This window comes from Limulus polyphemus, unplaced genomic scaffold (genome assembly GCF_000517525.1).
Source record: "Limulus polyphemus unplaced genomic scaffold, Limulus_polyphemus-2.1.2 Scaffold167, whole genome shotgun sequence".
Classification (NCBI taxonomy): Eukaryota; Metazoa; Arthropoda; class Merostomata; order Xiphosura; family Limulidae; genus Limulus; species Limulus polyphemus.
The window spans coordinates 478792-496713 of NW_013665777.1; the positions used below are offsets into that span (position 1 = coordinate 478792).

The 17922-nt window shown below is 29.4% G+C and overlaps 2 protein-coding genes across 5 annotated transcripts in view; one reads left to right on the plus strand and one right to left on the minus strand.

Moving 5' to 3' along the window:
• The window catches only part of LOC106477607 (post-GPI attachment to proteins factor 3-like), a 48114-nt gene extending 36338 nt beyond the window's left edge, over positions 1-11776 (plus strand). The window contains exons 6-8 of the mRNA XM_013938153.2: positions 2281-2417; positions 4907-5108; positions 7875-11776. Coding sequence (XP_013793607.1) covers positions 2281-2417; positions 4907-5108; positions 7875-7929 — 394 coding nt within the window. The 3' untranslated portion in view covers positions 7930-11776. The remainder of the gene's footprint in view (positions 1-2280; positions 2418-4906; positions 5109-7874) is intronic.
• A 1049-nt stretch (positions 11777-12825) lies between these two features.
• Positions 12826-17922, minus strand: part of LOC106477633 (putative sodium-dependent multivitamin transporter) — a 33239-nt gene continuing 28142 nt past the window's right edge. For 3 of the 4 annotated variants that reach the window (XM_022381476.1, XM_022381478.1, XM_022381477.1), the window contains exon 14: positions 12826-16733. In XM_022381476.1, the coding sequence (XP_022237184.1) occupies positions 16656-16733 (78 nt within the window). In that variant the 3' untranslated portion in view covers positions 12826-16655. The remainder of the gene's footprint in view (positions 16734-17922) is intronic. The other variant, XR_002609799.1, reaches the window with a different exon arrangement.

A 17922-nucleotide genomic window follows, 5' to 3' on the forward strand; every position in this document is an offset into this window, starting at 1 on the left:
AAAACTGTTGCTGATATGATTTTGTCTGGTTTATGAGCTCATTGCTGTCCTAATTTAGGATCTTTTAAATAAATTCTTGAAAATGTTAAAAAAGAGAGAGAGAAAGGGGGCCCGGCTAGGATGTTTGCCCTGGGGCCAGTGCTGGCTCTCGACATTCCTGGTTGTATTAGGAGGAAATAGCAAATAATATTGACATAAGTATTCTCTACTATGGTTAGAGTATGATTTACTGAAGAAATGTTACATTATTTTAAACAAGCCATTCATTCTGTATTCTTTAGCTCATGGTTCTAGGCATTTACAATGAGCTTTTCATGTGCATTTGTATTGTTTATTCATGGCTGTACTGTATTTTGTTTCAGGAATATTTAACACTACTGAATACAAGCCTAATTAATGAAGATTTACGAAGAACAAGCATTTGAGAAAATAATATTTTCTATTGTGAACAGTTTGAATACTGGGGAATTATTAGTTGCAATGGTTAGAGATAGGCAGAGGCAGGGAAAGCCAAAAAGTAAACCTGGTTATTTGTAAACGTTTTGCTACCTTATCACATGAAAAATACCTAACATGACTTAAGGTTTGCACTTTGAGAGAAAGGATTATTTTCTATCAATTTGAAATTGCTAAAATGTCTATTTGACACTTATTTGAATAACATGGATGTTATAACTAAAGTTTCATTTAACTAAAATTAGTTTGGTTTCAATGAGTTTGGTTCTTTTACCATAATACTTTTCTTTTATGCCTGGTAAATTAAAAATTGAGCAAAAATGATTTAGTCATTATTATTAACTTAACTGAAGAAGTTACTCTGGATAAAGACTAATATACCCATACAATACTTTATGTAATCAGTTAGGTCTTATAATAGAGTATAATTGTGCCATGTTTGAATGACATTCTTAACAGGTAGAAAATAGGGAGCAAGTATACCTATGTAATCAGTTCAGTATTCCAATAATTAGAATAAAACTGTGTGCTTTGTTTGAAAAAACTGTTCAGGAGTTTTTGATATGGACAACCTGTCTTTTGAGCTTGATCTTAGACTACTTTTTGATGCATTTTACATTCAAGTTCACTTTCAATCCGGTAATACTTCATGAAGTATTTGAACTTGCAAAGTAACCTACTCCTCATCTGAGAAACAAAGCAGCTATCTATGAAACTGAGCAGTGTATGTTCTTGTAGTTAATGTTCTGGACTGTGAATTTGAGGCTCCATAGTTTTCATCCTGTTGCTACAAAAGCAAATTTGCACTTTGAGGCCATAGTGCATTATTATACATTATACAGTTGATGGTGAAATTCTACTTTACCATTAGAGAGATCAAGAATTGGTGTTATTTACTAATGATTAGCTGTCTTCTTTCTGATCTATCAGTTCAATATGAGAAATGTTTATGTAAAGATAGCTCTTTTGTACTTTAGTGCAAATGTCTAAAATAAACAAAACGCATAATCTACAAACCTCATGCTTTTGTGGAGTTTTATACATAGGAGAATCGGGAAGACTTCTGAAACAATGTCCTAAGGAATGTAAAGATGCTGTCTGACTGATTTAAAACCAGTGCACATTATTGAAATGGGACATAAAGTAGATTGGAACAGCTTAGTATTACTGACAGAGAATATTACTAAAAAAACCCAGAATGATTTAATTCAGATCAGTAATATGAAAGATCAACTCAAACAGGGATTAAAGATCAGTAACCTATAGCTTATGAACAGAATAGAACCAACCAAGTAACAAAACATACCAAAGAATCCTCTCCCAGAAGCATGCTACCTGTATATCAAACCTGATAATTGAACAAAAACCTGCAGACCTAATGGTGATGCATACAAGTTCTTTGAAACAGTCTTAAGAATAAGCTGCAAGGCAGGTTGCTCAGGTGATAACTAAAATTGTGCTTATATGTTTTGCCAGAAATTGAAAGTAGCAAATGTTTGACAGTATTTTGATAAATGTTAAAATACTTTTGGACTTTCATGTTTGAATTAAGGGATGGTGCTTCTACTATGGACATAATTTAAGATTAATTGTAGGTTATTGAAGTTCCAGTACCAAGAAGTTGAAGTTATGGCATGTTATACAAATATGAAGAGTACTTTTCATTTCTGATAAAATGTTGACAACTCATGTTCAGCTTCATTTTGTACCATTGCATATTTATAAAAAATGTGTTTGTGGTGTGAAATTAAAATGTTTTGATTTTTTTTTTGTGGTTTTTTAGATGTGTCAATTAAAGGTTCATAATGTGATTTATGTATTTAGAGTAATCCAAACACCATCCAAGATGGGATCCTCTGTTATTGCTGTGCCATTCCTGTCATATTTTTTCTATCATATTTATCATCTAAGCTTCGTCCATTTTGACTATGGTTACAACATGAAAGCAAATATTATTGTAGGTGAGTTTTTATTTTTTTAATTTTAGAATTGATTTAACTGGAATAAATATATACTGTGGTTTGTAATAACAAACACCATGATCTCTGGATTATTATCATTTTAAATACAACGTATGTATAGCAAAGTTGTTATGAACAAGGTATTTTTGCTTACTAAAACAGAAAATAGAAATTTTAAAAGGCATTTATAGCATGATTACATGTTAGTATTGTTATGAGATGGTACATCATAGACCACATAGTAATCACCCATTGTCCAGGTTGATGCAACTATGTGTTTATATTTTTTGAAATACTCCCATAATGTTTGTTATGTAGTTTCTTGACTCTCATAAATATGAAAAAAAAAATTGTTTTTAAGAGTTGTGAGAATGCCTTAAAAGTGGGAGTCATATGGACCTTTGGCAATTCTTTACTAGAAAATTGGTACTAACATGTAAGTAATCGTTTAAAACTAATTTGAGTTCAGTTTTCAAATTTGAGTCCCTGTATGGGGGATCAAAAGGTTATTTGAGGCTCGTGACTGGATCCATGGATTACATGAATTGATTAAACTAACTACATTTTGATTTCTAAACTTTCATATTGGGGCTTTCAAGTATGGGGTGGGATTAAGTGGTTTTGGGGGGCTTTCATGATTGATCACACAGATTTTCATGAAAATTAGCATAGAATGTAAATGGTTATTCAAAATAAAATGTGCAAATGTTTTGCTTAATTGTTGTTTCTCATGAATTTTCATGTGTAAGTTACTAATGGTATTGTTCTTGACAGTTGTAGCATAAGTACATATACTTTTAAATATATGTGAACAGTTTTATCTACTGTAGAGTTACTCAGTCTTTTGCATCTCAAGGCCTATTTGGTTATTTGGCAAAATAGTAAAGGCCTGCAGTTGATGATTGTTAGTTTAAAGCAGTCACAGTTGTCTTAACCTGCAATGGCTGATAATTGCATATCTGAGGATCAACTGCTTGAGAATCACTGATCTAGTAGATTGTTATTTTTATATAGCTTTAATTAGGTTAGGCTAATGCTATAGGACAGGCCTTTTAAATAAATTCAATATTAGTTCTTACTAATGATTTGTTGAATATAAACCATTTAATAACAGTTTATATAAGGAAACTTGTAAACAGACAGTGAAACTGACAGAAAAATATTACTTTGAGAGAATTCATTTATGTTCAAAGTCTTTGTTAGTAAGTTCATTATTTTACAAAATGTCTTCAAGTATTCAATATAGCTTTGTCCTGTGTATCATTTTCTCTGTTCTGAGTAGATGTAGCTTATAGTTATATTTGAATTGAAAAAAATAGATGTTTTTATAACACTTGAGGGAATAAATTAGAACTTCAATCAACTATTTTAGAAGGTTTTAGTGTTACTGTTGTGTATTTACAAAATTTGAAGTAACTCTTCATAACTATTATAAAACTTGATTGAATGATTATACCATAAATATTGTTTTTTCAGTAAGTTTGTAACTGTGAACCATTTGTAACTTATAAAATGTTGTACTGAAAGTCAATACATCAATTCAAGTGGGATTAACAGTCTATATTTGTTTTAAACAAAAATAAAAGTATCTTGTAAGTATGTTAGTGTTTACCTTATATTAGTTCATCTGTTCTGCATGGTGATGCTGAGATAGATCAGTGAAACGTTTAATAATTTTTATTTTATTTTAGATTTGTTTTTACTCATTATTTAACTCTGAATTTGGAAAGATCAAAGTTTATATGTCATGACCTTTTTATAAAATTGCAATTAAAATGTAATTAAATGGTTTTATTATCAATGTATATTGTTTAGCTTTGAGCTGAACAACAAACAAATTTACCACTTCCTAACAATTCAATGTTCTTCCTAAGGTAAGGAACCCAAGACTAAACACAGTATTCCAAATGTGGCCTAACCAATGACCTATACAATGAAATTATATCATCTTTAGACTTGTATTCAGTATTTCTGTGGATACAATCTAAAATTCTATTTGCCCTGCCATTAGCAACAGAATATTGCTTGGATGGCTTAAAAAGTAATTAACCAGAACACCAAGATCCTTTTCTTCCATAACACTGATTTTTTTTTCTACAACAGACTTGTAATGTTTGCTAAAAGGTTGCCAAATTTCAGAATTGTAGTAAGTAGTTTCATGATTACAAATTTTGGTCACAATGACTGAGCCCATATATGGAGAACTAATCTTTTAAATGTATTTTGCATCTTATCTCTCATATTTTTCTTAATTCATGATGTCACGTTAAATATATTTTATTTTTAATGATAACCATTACTTATATTTTTGAAATAAGAAATATTGTATGATAGATCTGTTTTTTATCAGTATGTTATTCTGTAACATTTTGTTAAAAAATACCAAGAAATTAACCAAAAGTATATTTTGTGATAACATTTGAATAATTCAGGTATTTTATTTCTTATTCAGTTACTTTTCACATATGTATATCTGTTGTTGTTTTTAGGTGTTTTAAACTCTTGTGGTTGGCTAATCTGGTGTTATAAGAACAGGCATCGTACTTACATGTGGAAATGTGCATTATCTGTGATAGTGCTTAATGGCCTTCTCTTGCTGGAAGTGGCTGATTTCCCTCCCTGGCATTTTGTGTTAGATGCTCATGCCCTATGGCATTTTGGAACCGTCCCCTTACCATTTCTGTGGTACAGGTAAGATTATGTAACAGAAGCCAAGTAATTTAAAAATTTTAAGAAATGATTGTTAACAACAACTCTTTATAGTTCACATGTAAAGAAATAGCTCACTTGTTTATCAACAGTAAATTGAAAAGCTGTTATTATTATCATTACATGTGCATTGGCTAGGAATTTGTTATAAGAAGAATTACTCATTGTGTATTAATTATATTAATGATTCCAAACATGTGATTTTACATGTCCAGTAAGATTATAGAAAAAAAGAAAATTGTGTTTGTTTTGTTCTTGTAAAGAATAAAAGTTACCTTATTTTTTTTAAGTAATATAAAAACGTTACTTGCCTGCACTATCTATGAAACATAAAAGAATTATTTCAATCAAGGTTTCAGATATGAAAAGTTAACATTGAATAACAAAACTGAACCATTAACCTACAGTTCTTGATTCCAATAATAGCAGTATCATGGTCAATACAGTAGATTTATCATAACAAATATAATATAGCTGAACTAGATGTTTAGTAGTGAATATGGAACTTGATTACATTCTCACCATCATTCCTTTCGAGTAAAATTGTATACCTTCAGAAGAGATGAAAAGTCTTTTTAAATAAGGTTTGACTTGGACTTGCTTGGTTAAAATCTATGTAAAATGACCATATGCTTATGAATTCATAATAACAGAGAAAAAGAATTCATGATTATGCTTGGCATTTTTGTCATTTCTGTATTTTTAATTCCTGGTGATCTGTGCTTTATAGGAAAAATAATTTGTAAAAAAAACATAAGGTATCTACATTTATAGTATTACCCTGAAGATATTGAAAAGTAAAAATATAATAATAAGAAAAGACTAACCTTTACTTAAACACATTAATGTTATATACTATGGTGATATAATTAAAGGTTAATGTTAACTTCCAATCAGAGCAAACTAAAAATCAACTTAGCAATCAGTATAGCTAAATAAATATTTTTTTTTTACATTGAATATAAAAAGATTAGAATGCATTGTTTCATGAGTTAGGTATCTTCACTATTAACGATATTTTGGCCTTAACCCCAATAATATTTCATGAGGTTAAATCAACTTATGAGAATTAGGTTATTCCTAAATATGTATATATTAAGCTATCAGTGCAAAACAATATAATAATAAAAAATAAGATTAAAAGTAATGATCATATGTCAGCATTTTCTGCAACTTCAGAGAATTCTGTAAACTTTATGTTGTGTGCAATGATATTTTCAGGTATGGTAGTCATTTTAACAGTTCTGTTGTTCACTTCATGTTAAACACGTGCATGTTGCTTATGAATACACTTTTTCTTGGGGGTATGTCTGCTGTGAATAGGTTTAGCTCGGGTGATAATTGTTAATGAGAAGGAGTCATGGTGGAAAATCTTAGATTGCATACATTATGTGTCTTCATAAAACCAGTCTTTGCAGATGAGCCAATCAGAACACAGATCATGACCAGAATGCCAGGAGTGTTTGCCATGTGGTGGGTTTCCCAAATTGACACCATTGTTCTTCCAAACATTTAAGCCTGGGCTACTGGAGCAAAGGTTAACCGTTAAATGCTTGTGTGCATGTACTGAATGGCAATATAAATATTGACACTGAGCCTCATGCCAATTAAGGCTGTCAAGAGGAAAGATGAACACAGTGCAGGAAGTAGATGTGTCAGTGAAGGACAAATTCGAATTAGGCCTGGCTTGAGAAAAAAGTTATTATTAATATCAACAAAATACTGCCTAAATAGCAATGAAAAGACAGTCCCATTGAGAGCATTTTGAGTGACTTCATTAGAAAGTTATGTATATCAACAAAATAAAAAATAATAAGGCATAAAAATAGAGGTTTCCTTGAATTGTAGGCCCAAGATCTATATCTACTGCGAGCCTAGGTGCAATACTGCATAGCCTATTACTAGTATTGGTGATGCATAATGCTTTAAGTTCACCATAAATTTCTAGGCCTGGGCCTATCAGATATGTATAATTTTGAAAGTTAGCCCTAACCTTGGTGACTTGGGCCTAATTAGTCTTATGTATCCTCATATTGATAAAGATATTGAGTAACTTTAATATATGACAGAAGGCTTAAACTGGTGATTACCAATGGTCCTTGCTGTCAAAAAAAAAAGGGGGGTCATGATTTCATGAAAACAAACAAAGAAAAGCAGACGTTTTATTCATATGTGACTTATAATGGTTTTTTGACGTACTTGCATTTTAGTGATCTCTAAGAGGAGCAGTCCTGACCCTGGTATCAAAAATGTTGTGAAACACTGAATAAAAAAATAGAAATAAATGGTAAAACACTGGTGTTAGGAATAAATGTAATTGTTATGTTAACATCTAAAGTGTAAATATTAGTAATGTAGAACAGGGGTTGGCAACCTTTCATAGGGTGGGTGAGGGTTGTCTGTCAGCAACATGTTTGGAGAGCTGCATTATATGCTACTCTAGCTGGTTTAGTAGTTCAGAGTCTGCTTATTGTGACTTATCAAGATTGACATGCAAAGAAAGGCAATTAATTCTTCTTTCTCAAAGTTTAAAGGAATACTGTATTTTTTATATGCAGATATTATTCAAGAGCATGCAATGTGAAGTTCATTCTTTTTGAATATGGGCAATAATGTGTATAGGAGTCAAATACAAGGAGTCAGAGAGCTGCATTTGGCTTGGGAGCTGCTGGTTGCCAACTCCAGGGCTAGAGTTTAGAGTTCACTGTACTGTGTTGACTTATCCTGTTCTTGCCTTTTCTTTTTCAGTTTTCTTATTGATGATACTTTAAGTGCTTTAGAAGAAAGAAGAAAAAATGACTGAGATCAGTGAAGAAAAATTCATATAGTGTATGTTTTGTGCCTGTGAGCAATGTCTTTATCTTAGTATAGTTAGTCATGTATGCTGGTAGTTTAAAGTTGATGTTGTGGAAATTCTATTACTAGTATTGTTACAATAATTGTGTTTTTCTTACATAGAATTTTATACTTTGTTTACAAGGAAATTATAAATGTCTGGGAAGGTTTATTTGAGTGCCATTAGATGCCTTAGTAGAAAACATGGTAATGAAATCTGTGATTATTGAGAAAATGCCCTTTTTTTTTTTACATCAAGAGCCATTATGGCAAAAAAAAAAAAAACTACAGTGGGGCTTCCTGAAAACAAGGATTATAAACTATTTAGCTCTTAATAGCCCTGCAGGTTGTTTATTTAGATCTTTGATTATTGCTAGGTGGAGAACCAGAGATGGTTGTGCCAAATAATTATATGATGTACTCCATGTACTTGTAGTCTTGAAAATTTAAAATATGATGACAACTCACTTGGTAGAGTAAAAACTTTATCATAGCTAAAAATAAATATTTCAGTAAAGCTCATCTGGCTGGCATCATGTCATATGTGATGATGTTGGTTAGTTTCTAGTAATTGTTTTTAAGTATTTATTATTTTAATATAATATGGGTTTTTATTATAATATATTTACTCACTGCTAAAAAAAGATATTCATAATACTGCAGAGGTACATAGGATAGGCAGCAATAGTATTACAGTGTTAGGGTTTTCATTTTGCTTTACTTTGTACAGTGGATTCCTGTGATATTTTGTTGGGAAGAACACTTTAGGTTATGTATATTAGGCCTATCAAATTCCTTTTTTATTAAAAGAAATATATATAACATGAATTAAGAAAGATCTTAAATATAATTGTGATGCGTACATGGACATAATAGTATCCAGACGTTTCTTGAATTCACCTTTATTTCACACTAATATGAGATTTTACAAGTATACCATGCTGAACAGTTAATAATGGACGCTTTAGATTTTCTGAAGAAGTGAAACATGAGCCAAAGCAGGATTTAAACCTATAGTATTGAATACTGGTAGCTTAGCTGTTAAAAGTACCTTTCTATTAAGCAGTTGCTGGTACAAAGCCTGCCTGGTCTTAACTTTCAGTTCTTCAGAAAAATATAGTTTTACAGTATGGTGTTCTACATGCACATGTATTCATATTTACTCTTTCATGAAATTTTAGGAACTGAACACTAAAAGGTTTTATTTATTTTGCTTATAACTCAAGCCATAGGCACTTTCCAGTTTAAGGTGGTGGCAAAAGCAGATTAGGGATTATGTTCTTTTGGAGAGTTTGTTTTAGCAGTGCTTACTGTCTTGTCTCATTTAGAATCTTTAGTGAAAATCTCATGGAAAACTTAAAAGCTGTTGAGAATAACATCAATGAAAATTAAGTGACATGAGATTTCAAATTGGTAAATATTAAATTTTTTGAATTTACGTTTTCAAAGTATATTGAGTGCATGAAAATGTAGAAGACTTAAAACCTTATAATTACTCGGGAGAAAATTATATTGATTATGACTTGTACTTCTTGTTTCATATATATTTTGTCACTGATTTTGCATTACTTGTATTACAGAATCTGTGTGTGCTGTATACTAAGATTCTCTGTGTATATTTGTGATACCTAAACAGAATTAAACTGGTATGTGGGACAAACCCTCATTTGTTTGAAGAAATATATATATGTTCAGTTCATAATCCAATAATTAAACAATTCATTAGTAATAGAACTGGTAAAGTGAAAATAGAATGCTGTGAGAAAGAAATAAAATAATTAAGGATATGCCAATTTATTCTTTATTTCCCATAAAACCAGTTAATTGGAACCTGATGTTTATAATTAGTCAGTTATTAATAACTACAAAAGTAGCAAATTTTGGTTTTACAGTTATCAACACTTGAGAAGGCACTAACAAACCTAAAGTATTCTTATTTCTGCAGATAATTGTAGTTTCTGGTTATTTACTTCAAACTTCTGTAAAAAAGTGAACAGTTTCTGAAATTATTTAAAAGTATTTATAAATCTGCTTGAGTTTATTTTTTAAACATTCATAAAACTTTAAAACCAAGTTTTGATTGAGGCCTCCCTATCTCCAGAGGAGCTATAGATGTTAATAGAATATATAACATAGCAGTTAATACCTGCTGATAGTTTGTAATCAGTACTTTTTCAGCAATTATAAATATATTTCTTTTATTGTTTCTTAATCATGATAAACAACATTTTAGATGTAAAACGTTGTATTTCAGTTTTTAATATAAAGAGTAAACTACATTAATATTAGGCTTAACTTTAAATATGTAAAAATTAATTATGGACAAATGAGGTTTGTTATTTATGCTTAATATGGGACATTCACCGTAAAAACTTGTTACAATTCATGAACAGGGCACTGTGCAGTTCATGCTACTTTTACTGCAAAATGTAGCAAAGGGAAATATTGTTGCATTTAGGTTTACTCATTCTATTGATTGTGCTGAAAAGACTGAACACAATCACTTTTCTATTAAGGTATTGGTTACACCTATATTTCATGTCAAATCACTAATCCTTCAGGTCTAAGACTGAGGGAATTTATAGTCTAGTAGAAGCAAACACAAGTGGGTTGTCATGTTTAGCTCTATTGTACGATTTATTTTTTTTTCAAAGATAGTTCATGGAAGAATACAAAAAATAACTGGCTTATTTTATTATCAACAAATCCCTAAAAACAATTCCAAATTTTGTACACCGAGGTGTTTATAAATGTCTCTGGTTCTGTTTCTACAATAATTTAACCTTTTGATGTGAAGGAATTTACTGAGAAGTTATCTGTATGGTGTATTAACTACCGATGTCTTCCACTTGTGTCACATCATTAAGTTGCAAGTCTACCACATATAAAACATTTTAAGTTTGAGCAAACTTTTGAATAAAAACTTGAAAACTATGGTTGCTTATACAAGACGTAGCGACTGAATATTGGTATGTTTTATACATAAGCTGGTAACCTCAGATACGAGTTGCACCAGTATTAAAGTTTACTCTGTATATAATACTTGATATTTCAAGTATATTCCATTTTCATACGACTCAAGACAAATGTTGGCTTTATAAACATTTGTAACTGTTTTCTAGAAAAAAAAGCTGCTTTTTATTAGGAACTTGAAAAATGAAATTATGACTGGTGGTGGTGCAAAGAAACAAAATGTGTAAAACTTGAAATTTTCTGAATTTTAATAATTAGACAAAATTAACTGTCAATAGTAAATTCCTATCACAATATGATATCTGGTAACTGTTCTCTGTGCACATAATTACTAGTTTGAAAGTCTTTAAAGTAAGAGCTGTTATGGAATATAAATCAAAATCACACATTGAGTTATCAATTTTAGGTGTTAAAAGAAAAGTAACTTTTAATATAAAAATGTGGTAACAAGTATTCCTCACTGAACTAAGCATCAGTACTCAAGGATTTTGTTGAAAGTGGTCCAATGGTTTTTTTTTTATTTTCCAAATGTGGAGTAATTTATGTGCAATAATGTTATTTTAAATGATCATGTAAAATACTGGTACATATCTATGCAAAATATTAAGATATATTTAAAATGATTGTTAAAGTTCAAAGTTGTCAAGCGGTATAGTTTTGTGTGCATCTAATGTATTAATAGATAAATGAAGTTTAGAGTTTGGCTATTAAGCTTTGTTTTTAATAGTCTAAGTTGGTGGACAGCTGTAGTAGTTATGTAGTTACTGCATTACAATTGTAATTAATGTATAGTGCAAATGCTACACTATGAAATAATCATAAATAAAAGTTTCTAAAGTGTACTTGGTGTGTTTATTATCAACTTTTTTATTTTAGAATTGAAGCTAAAATTATGTGATGTTTTCTCAACAATTAAAGCTGTAAAACATTATTTTTAATTAATAAGCTCTTTACAAAATCTAATTTAATTTTTATTAGGCCTTAAATTTCCAGAAATACAAGAAGTTCACAATTTTTGTTATATGAAGGTTCATATCACTTGACAAAGAGAACTTAATAGATTACACTCATGATTTATTTCAAAAGAAAAATTAGAACTGTTTGCTGCCTTTATTCCCAACATACATTGAACATAATGCAAAAAATATGAAAGTCGCTAGAAACAAAATCTAGATAAGAATTTCCCTTTATATCTGTTAACATTAGCTAATGATTTGTCACTTCCTATTTCTCTGTGTAGAAACTTAGACTGATATTAACCATTTTGAAACACTAAAAGGTTACTTTAGTGAAATAAAAATTAGTAGTTCTCATATTTATTTTAAATAGTATCTTTTTAAATTATGTGCTCTTTCTTCCAAAATAATCTAATAAAAACTACAAGGATAATTATTTGTAGGATACTGTAAGATTTAGGAAACTTTCCAAAATTTTGTTTTCCTTAGAATATGATTTTCATGTATTAAAATCAAAACACAGTTAAGAGAGAATGAAACTTTTTTTTTCTTTTTTTTTTGGTTTATAGTAGTTCTAAATACAGACTCATACACATCAAAAACAATAAATTAATAAACATAAGAAAAACAGCTAACAATTTATCTTTTCTAATAAATATAAAATCTAAATGTATATAACTGTTTGATATATCACATTAACCTTCACCGTAATAAAAATTTGACTATATAATTTTATCTTTTCTATAGCAAAAAAAAATCCAATTAAATAGTTTCATTATGCTACTACAATGTTTTTATAATTAAATTTTTACAGAAAAGTTACTTATCAATAGTAGAAAACTGTAATTTAAATATATATTGAATAACCAACAACAAAAAAATTACAACCATGTTTTATCTATCTGTTTCGACTTTTTTTTTTAAAGTGAACAGATTTTGTTCAGGTGACTTAAGGTATATTTTTTATATTTATAACTGCCAAAAAGTGAAAATATTTTATCTTTGGAAATAAGATATTACCAATTATTGTCAGTGAAACACAGGAACTATGAACTTTGAAAAAACATATCATTCATTTTGTTTTATTTCTGGTCTAGAAAAAAGTTATGGAATGTTTCAACTGCTTTTACAAACCTTTTCTACTTCACTCAATACTGAAAATGTTAGCAAGTTTGTTTAAAGTCAGTTCCATTCTTATTTCAGTTAGTGCACATAGACTCAATTTATTGTTTCAGACTGCTTGTTAATTGGGTTTTGAAGTTTAAAGAACATCCACTTAATATCAGCTTTTCTATGTAGTTTTACAAACTTATTTGTATGGTGTTAAGAAGTAGAAGTAAAGAACATTTCACTGAAGACTAAATTCTATAGTCATATATAAAAGTTCACTTGTAATATATACTATTGTATAAAACAAAAAAAATGTTTAAATTACATAGTCATAGTCCAATTCAGTTTTAAGGTATCTAGAACACAAGCTTATTGCATAGAATGGGTGGAAACAGCATATAACTGCACCATTAATTGCACAATATCAAACAGTATTGAGAAAATATTAAATGCACAACTATAATGATTCTATTTCAAACAAATTACCCAGAACAAAGATTTGAAATTCTTGAAGTATGTATCACATATACATATAAGGGTAATAATTAATAATAATAATTAACTTTACATTAAAATAATTATATATTTTTTGTGAATTTCTTTTCAAAATTACATGCTTTTTAAGAATTCCTTTAAAAACCGTATAGCTAAACATTAAAAAATGCTCCATAATGGTAAATTTCCTATAAAGACAAATTTTACCCAAATTTTTAGCACTATGTAATGGTACAATTTGCTACAGTCATGTGTTGATTCTACACTGAATGTAATGGTGAAATTTGCTACAGTTGTGTGTTGATTCTACTATTCTTTGAAATTCAATTTACCAAATACTCCAAAATCATTTTGAAAAAATATTTCTTTTTAAAATATTGATACTTTTGTTTGATATAATACTAAACTACCTTGTATATTTTGATACTTACACTACTATTACTACATTGTTGTGGTAAAAAGAACAATTAGTTTACAAACAAATTAAAATCCTAATTACAGAAAAATAAATTTATTATTTAAAATATGATATATTCCAGATCTGGTAACTAAATATCTGAGAATATCAGAAATTAGTTTCCTTGCATTGCTGTATTATTACTGTTTACAACAGATAATTCGGTGGAGCTTCAGTTCATGGATTCTAAACAGTTTGGCTCAGTTAAGCTACCACTTAATGTCAAAACACATGAAAAATTCCCATATACTTTTTTTTTCTTTTTCTGCAAACTATAATTAACACCTCCATTTCATTTGCTAATGTCAAATATGTTTTATAAATTCCCATGTAAAACTTGAATTTTATATTTTGAAATAGATATAAAACAAACCAGTGTTTAAAACAGTTACATTTCATGAATTGTTGGAAATTTCTACAGATACAATGTGTTATGTACTTTGGCTTATCACAAGAATCCTGATCGTGAAGTACTTATTTTGTTGGTTACAGAATCCCTAATAACTCATGAGTCACAAAAAAATCTAAAGTATACCATGAATATTGCAATTAATCCCACTAATTACTGCTGGGGTTGCCTATGTAATTTACAATGAAATGAGCAATTTAAACCCAGTTTCTTTGGTTGTTTTTTTATACACAAAGTGTTGTGACGGGCACAAAAATAAATTATTCAACATAACATAAGTTTTTAACTAAAGAACTGATACAAGTAAAAAATTATGCTAGAATAATAATAAAAACATCCTTGTTCTTTTGTATGGAAATGACTCAAATACAAAAATGTTTAAACAACTTTCTCCTCTAAAGAATCTCACTAAACAAGTCATGCAAGAGATTAAGTTTCTACAGTTCAAGAGAAGAGTCCAATATTTTAAAATAGAAATATAAAACTTTAATATTAATACTGTTAACTTTCACTATATAATCATTTTGTCAAATCATTAAAAAATGACTATCAAAATAACATCAGTATGAAAACTTTGGTAGAGCTGAAATGAATATTCAAACTGAATTTTGGTATTTGAATATTTAGGTTTTTTAGTATATTTTAAATGATTTTCTTCATGCTGTAAAAAACATGGACGACACCTCGAGAATGATTCTCGATTGCAAAGCACAAGCAAATTTCATCAACTACATCCGCTGAATATATGTATCTTTATGTCTATCTACCCTACCTCTCATCATAATGTTCACTGGCCTAGCATGGCATGATGGCTAGGGCACTCAACTCACAATTTGCAGGTTGGAGGATCGAATTTCAGCACTGAACATGCTCACACTTTCAGCTGGGAGGGGGGGGATATAATACCACAGGTATTCCCAATATTTGCACTTAAAGAGTAGCCAGAGATTTGATGATAAGTGGTGTTGAGTAGATGCTTTGTCTTTAGTTTATCACTTCAAAATTAGGGACCGCTAGTACAGATAGCTCTTGAGTAGCTTTGTGTAAAATTCAAAAAAGCAAACATACTGTTAAATGGCATTTTAACCAACAAAGCCACCTCAGGTTCAGTATTCACTACTATTCAACAATTTGGATTACCTGTCAGATGTAACTGTTTGTGTGACATAATAAACATACAAATTTTCACTGCACCTCAAATCTATGAATGAAGAAACTAACAATGTTCAATATAAATATATTCAGACGTGGGCTGAATGATCACTAAATCACTAAAAATGAACCAAAATGGATATTTAAAAAGAAATTATTAGGTATGGCTGAGCGTGACATAGTCAAATTGGGTGTAGTATGATCTGATGTATATATTATAAAAGGTGGTATCATATTTGGTAATATCTGTATAATTCTGAATGCAGGTAATTTTGATGATGAAGCCAATACTAAATATTTTTTAGAATTTTTGAACACATGCCTGTACATGACCTGTAAATTTCATTACCATTATTGTGAGGAATTGCTTTCAATTTATGATAAACAAAGTACAACAAATATGCAAACAGACATAATATTTTCATGGTCTTTATTGTCAAATAATCGAATATGGGTGACAGATATATTTGAAGAGCAAATGCACTATTTGTTTCAGCTGTAGGCAGTGATCAAGGATACATGTGAAGAAAATTCAAACGGAGGGATTACATGGTATAAACAAACCTAGGACTGAGGCTCCTATTAAATAGTAGGGAACTAGCATGTAGTTAACAATTAAGAGGGTGATTTGTTTCTCTCTCTCTCCAACCTGTTTTGCATTTCTGTTAGCAAAGTTAAAACCTTTTTGCTATGAAATCTTGTTCTTTACCTAACCACATAATATGAAATCTTGTTCTTTACCTAACCATATGATATGAAAGCTTAACTATAGTTTGACCACCTTACTTCATCATTAATTATTCTGGTAAGTTATATCTCAGTAGATTATCAAAATTATTTCTCCTTTGAAACTTGCTCAGTCTATCCTGATAAACTGGCTATTCAAATTCAAACCAACAAAATTATTCACTTAAAATACATCCAGAGATTACCATTCAAACAACACACAGAAGTTATCAAATACAAACCAAGATATAATCTAATAAAGCACAATAAAAAATGTGATCCAATTAAATATAGCCAAAAAGTTACCTTAGTCTAACACAACCCAAAATATCTACCTATGCTTTTAACACCAATCCGTTTACAATAGCTTCCTTGTTTAAATGCATAAAATTAACTTAAGTACTGTTGATATGGGGTCAAGTTTCTGTTTTATCTATTCCTTCTCTTGCAATACAAGCACTTGAATCATCATTTTCACTATTTAAGTGGAAGAACTACAATAACCAAAAATGGAAATATATTTTTAGAAAACATTATTCCAACAAGATGAAATTTAATAATGGTTTTATTCCAAATGTATATCATTCACAAGTAAGGTTCTTCTTTGTAAAATATTCAGGTGAGCTTACTAGCCTTATTTTAATACAGTAATTATGTGAGTGCTTCAGTTCAACAATTCTTGCATTTTTACAAAAATTATCAAAATATCAAGGTTCTGCTTTTTAAAACATTCATTTGATCTACCTAGCCAAATTATAGTACAGTAATTACTTGAGTATGTTAGTCAATTTATTAAGTCTTACAAAATGTATCAAAATATGAGAATATATTAATTCTGTGATCTCTTTTACATGTAAATTATTTACAATTTGCCACTTCCTATTTTTTTCTATATGGTAGAAGTATGGATTAATATTATATTAATTTTAAGAAATTAAAGTTTACTTAGGTGAAGAAAATAAATTTATTGTAAAATTATTTTGGTAAAATAAAATATGTAGTACTCAAACATCTTTCTGTCCTATGATTATGTCAATAAATAGTACCTTTTTTTTAAAATTATAACTGTGACAATAATTATTTTTTGAATATCTTCTCTATACGGTTTAGAAATATTTCTTGGTCTTTGAAAATACATTAAAAACTTCAATGTGTTCATATTTGACACATCTGTCAAACAAAATAGTAAACAGTCAAGTCATAATGCATTACAAATACGTAATAAATAGATTTAATCTTGCACTTTCGACAGATTTTACTAACGAAAAGTTTTACTATAATTAGAATGATGTTCAGATGATGTTAACATTTTTTGGGTTGGAAAAGTCTACATTTTAAGCACTAATATAACTATTTACATGTATAATTCACTTTTTTTTTCTTTTGGAAAATAATGATTTGGTAAGCCTGAATTTTTGATTGAGTTTTGAATTAACTTAGCTTGGGACATAAAAATGTGGGTCAACCATTATTAAATGATAGTTGTCCCTGGGTATAACAGCATTTTGTCCCACAAGACACTAAACTAAAAAGTTTGTTGATTACCCTTGGATAGTGGAAAAATTAGGAGGTTACTGAAGTTGGAAGGAGGCCCAATTTCAACCTTGACCCCTAAAAGAAAACCCTAAACAAGTCACTTTTCCACACTATAATATTAACTAATGATATCTCATGTTAGTTCCA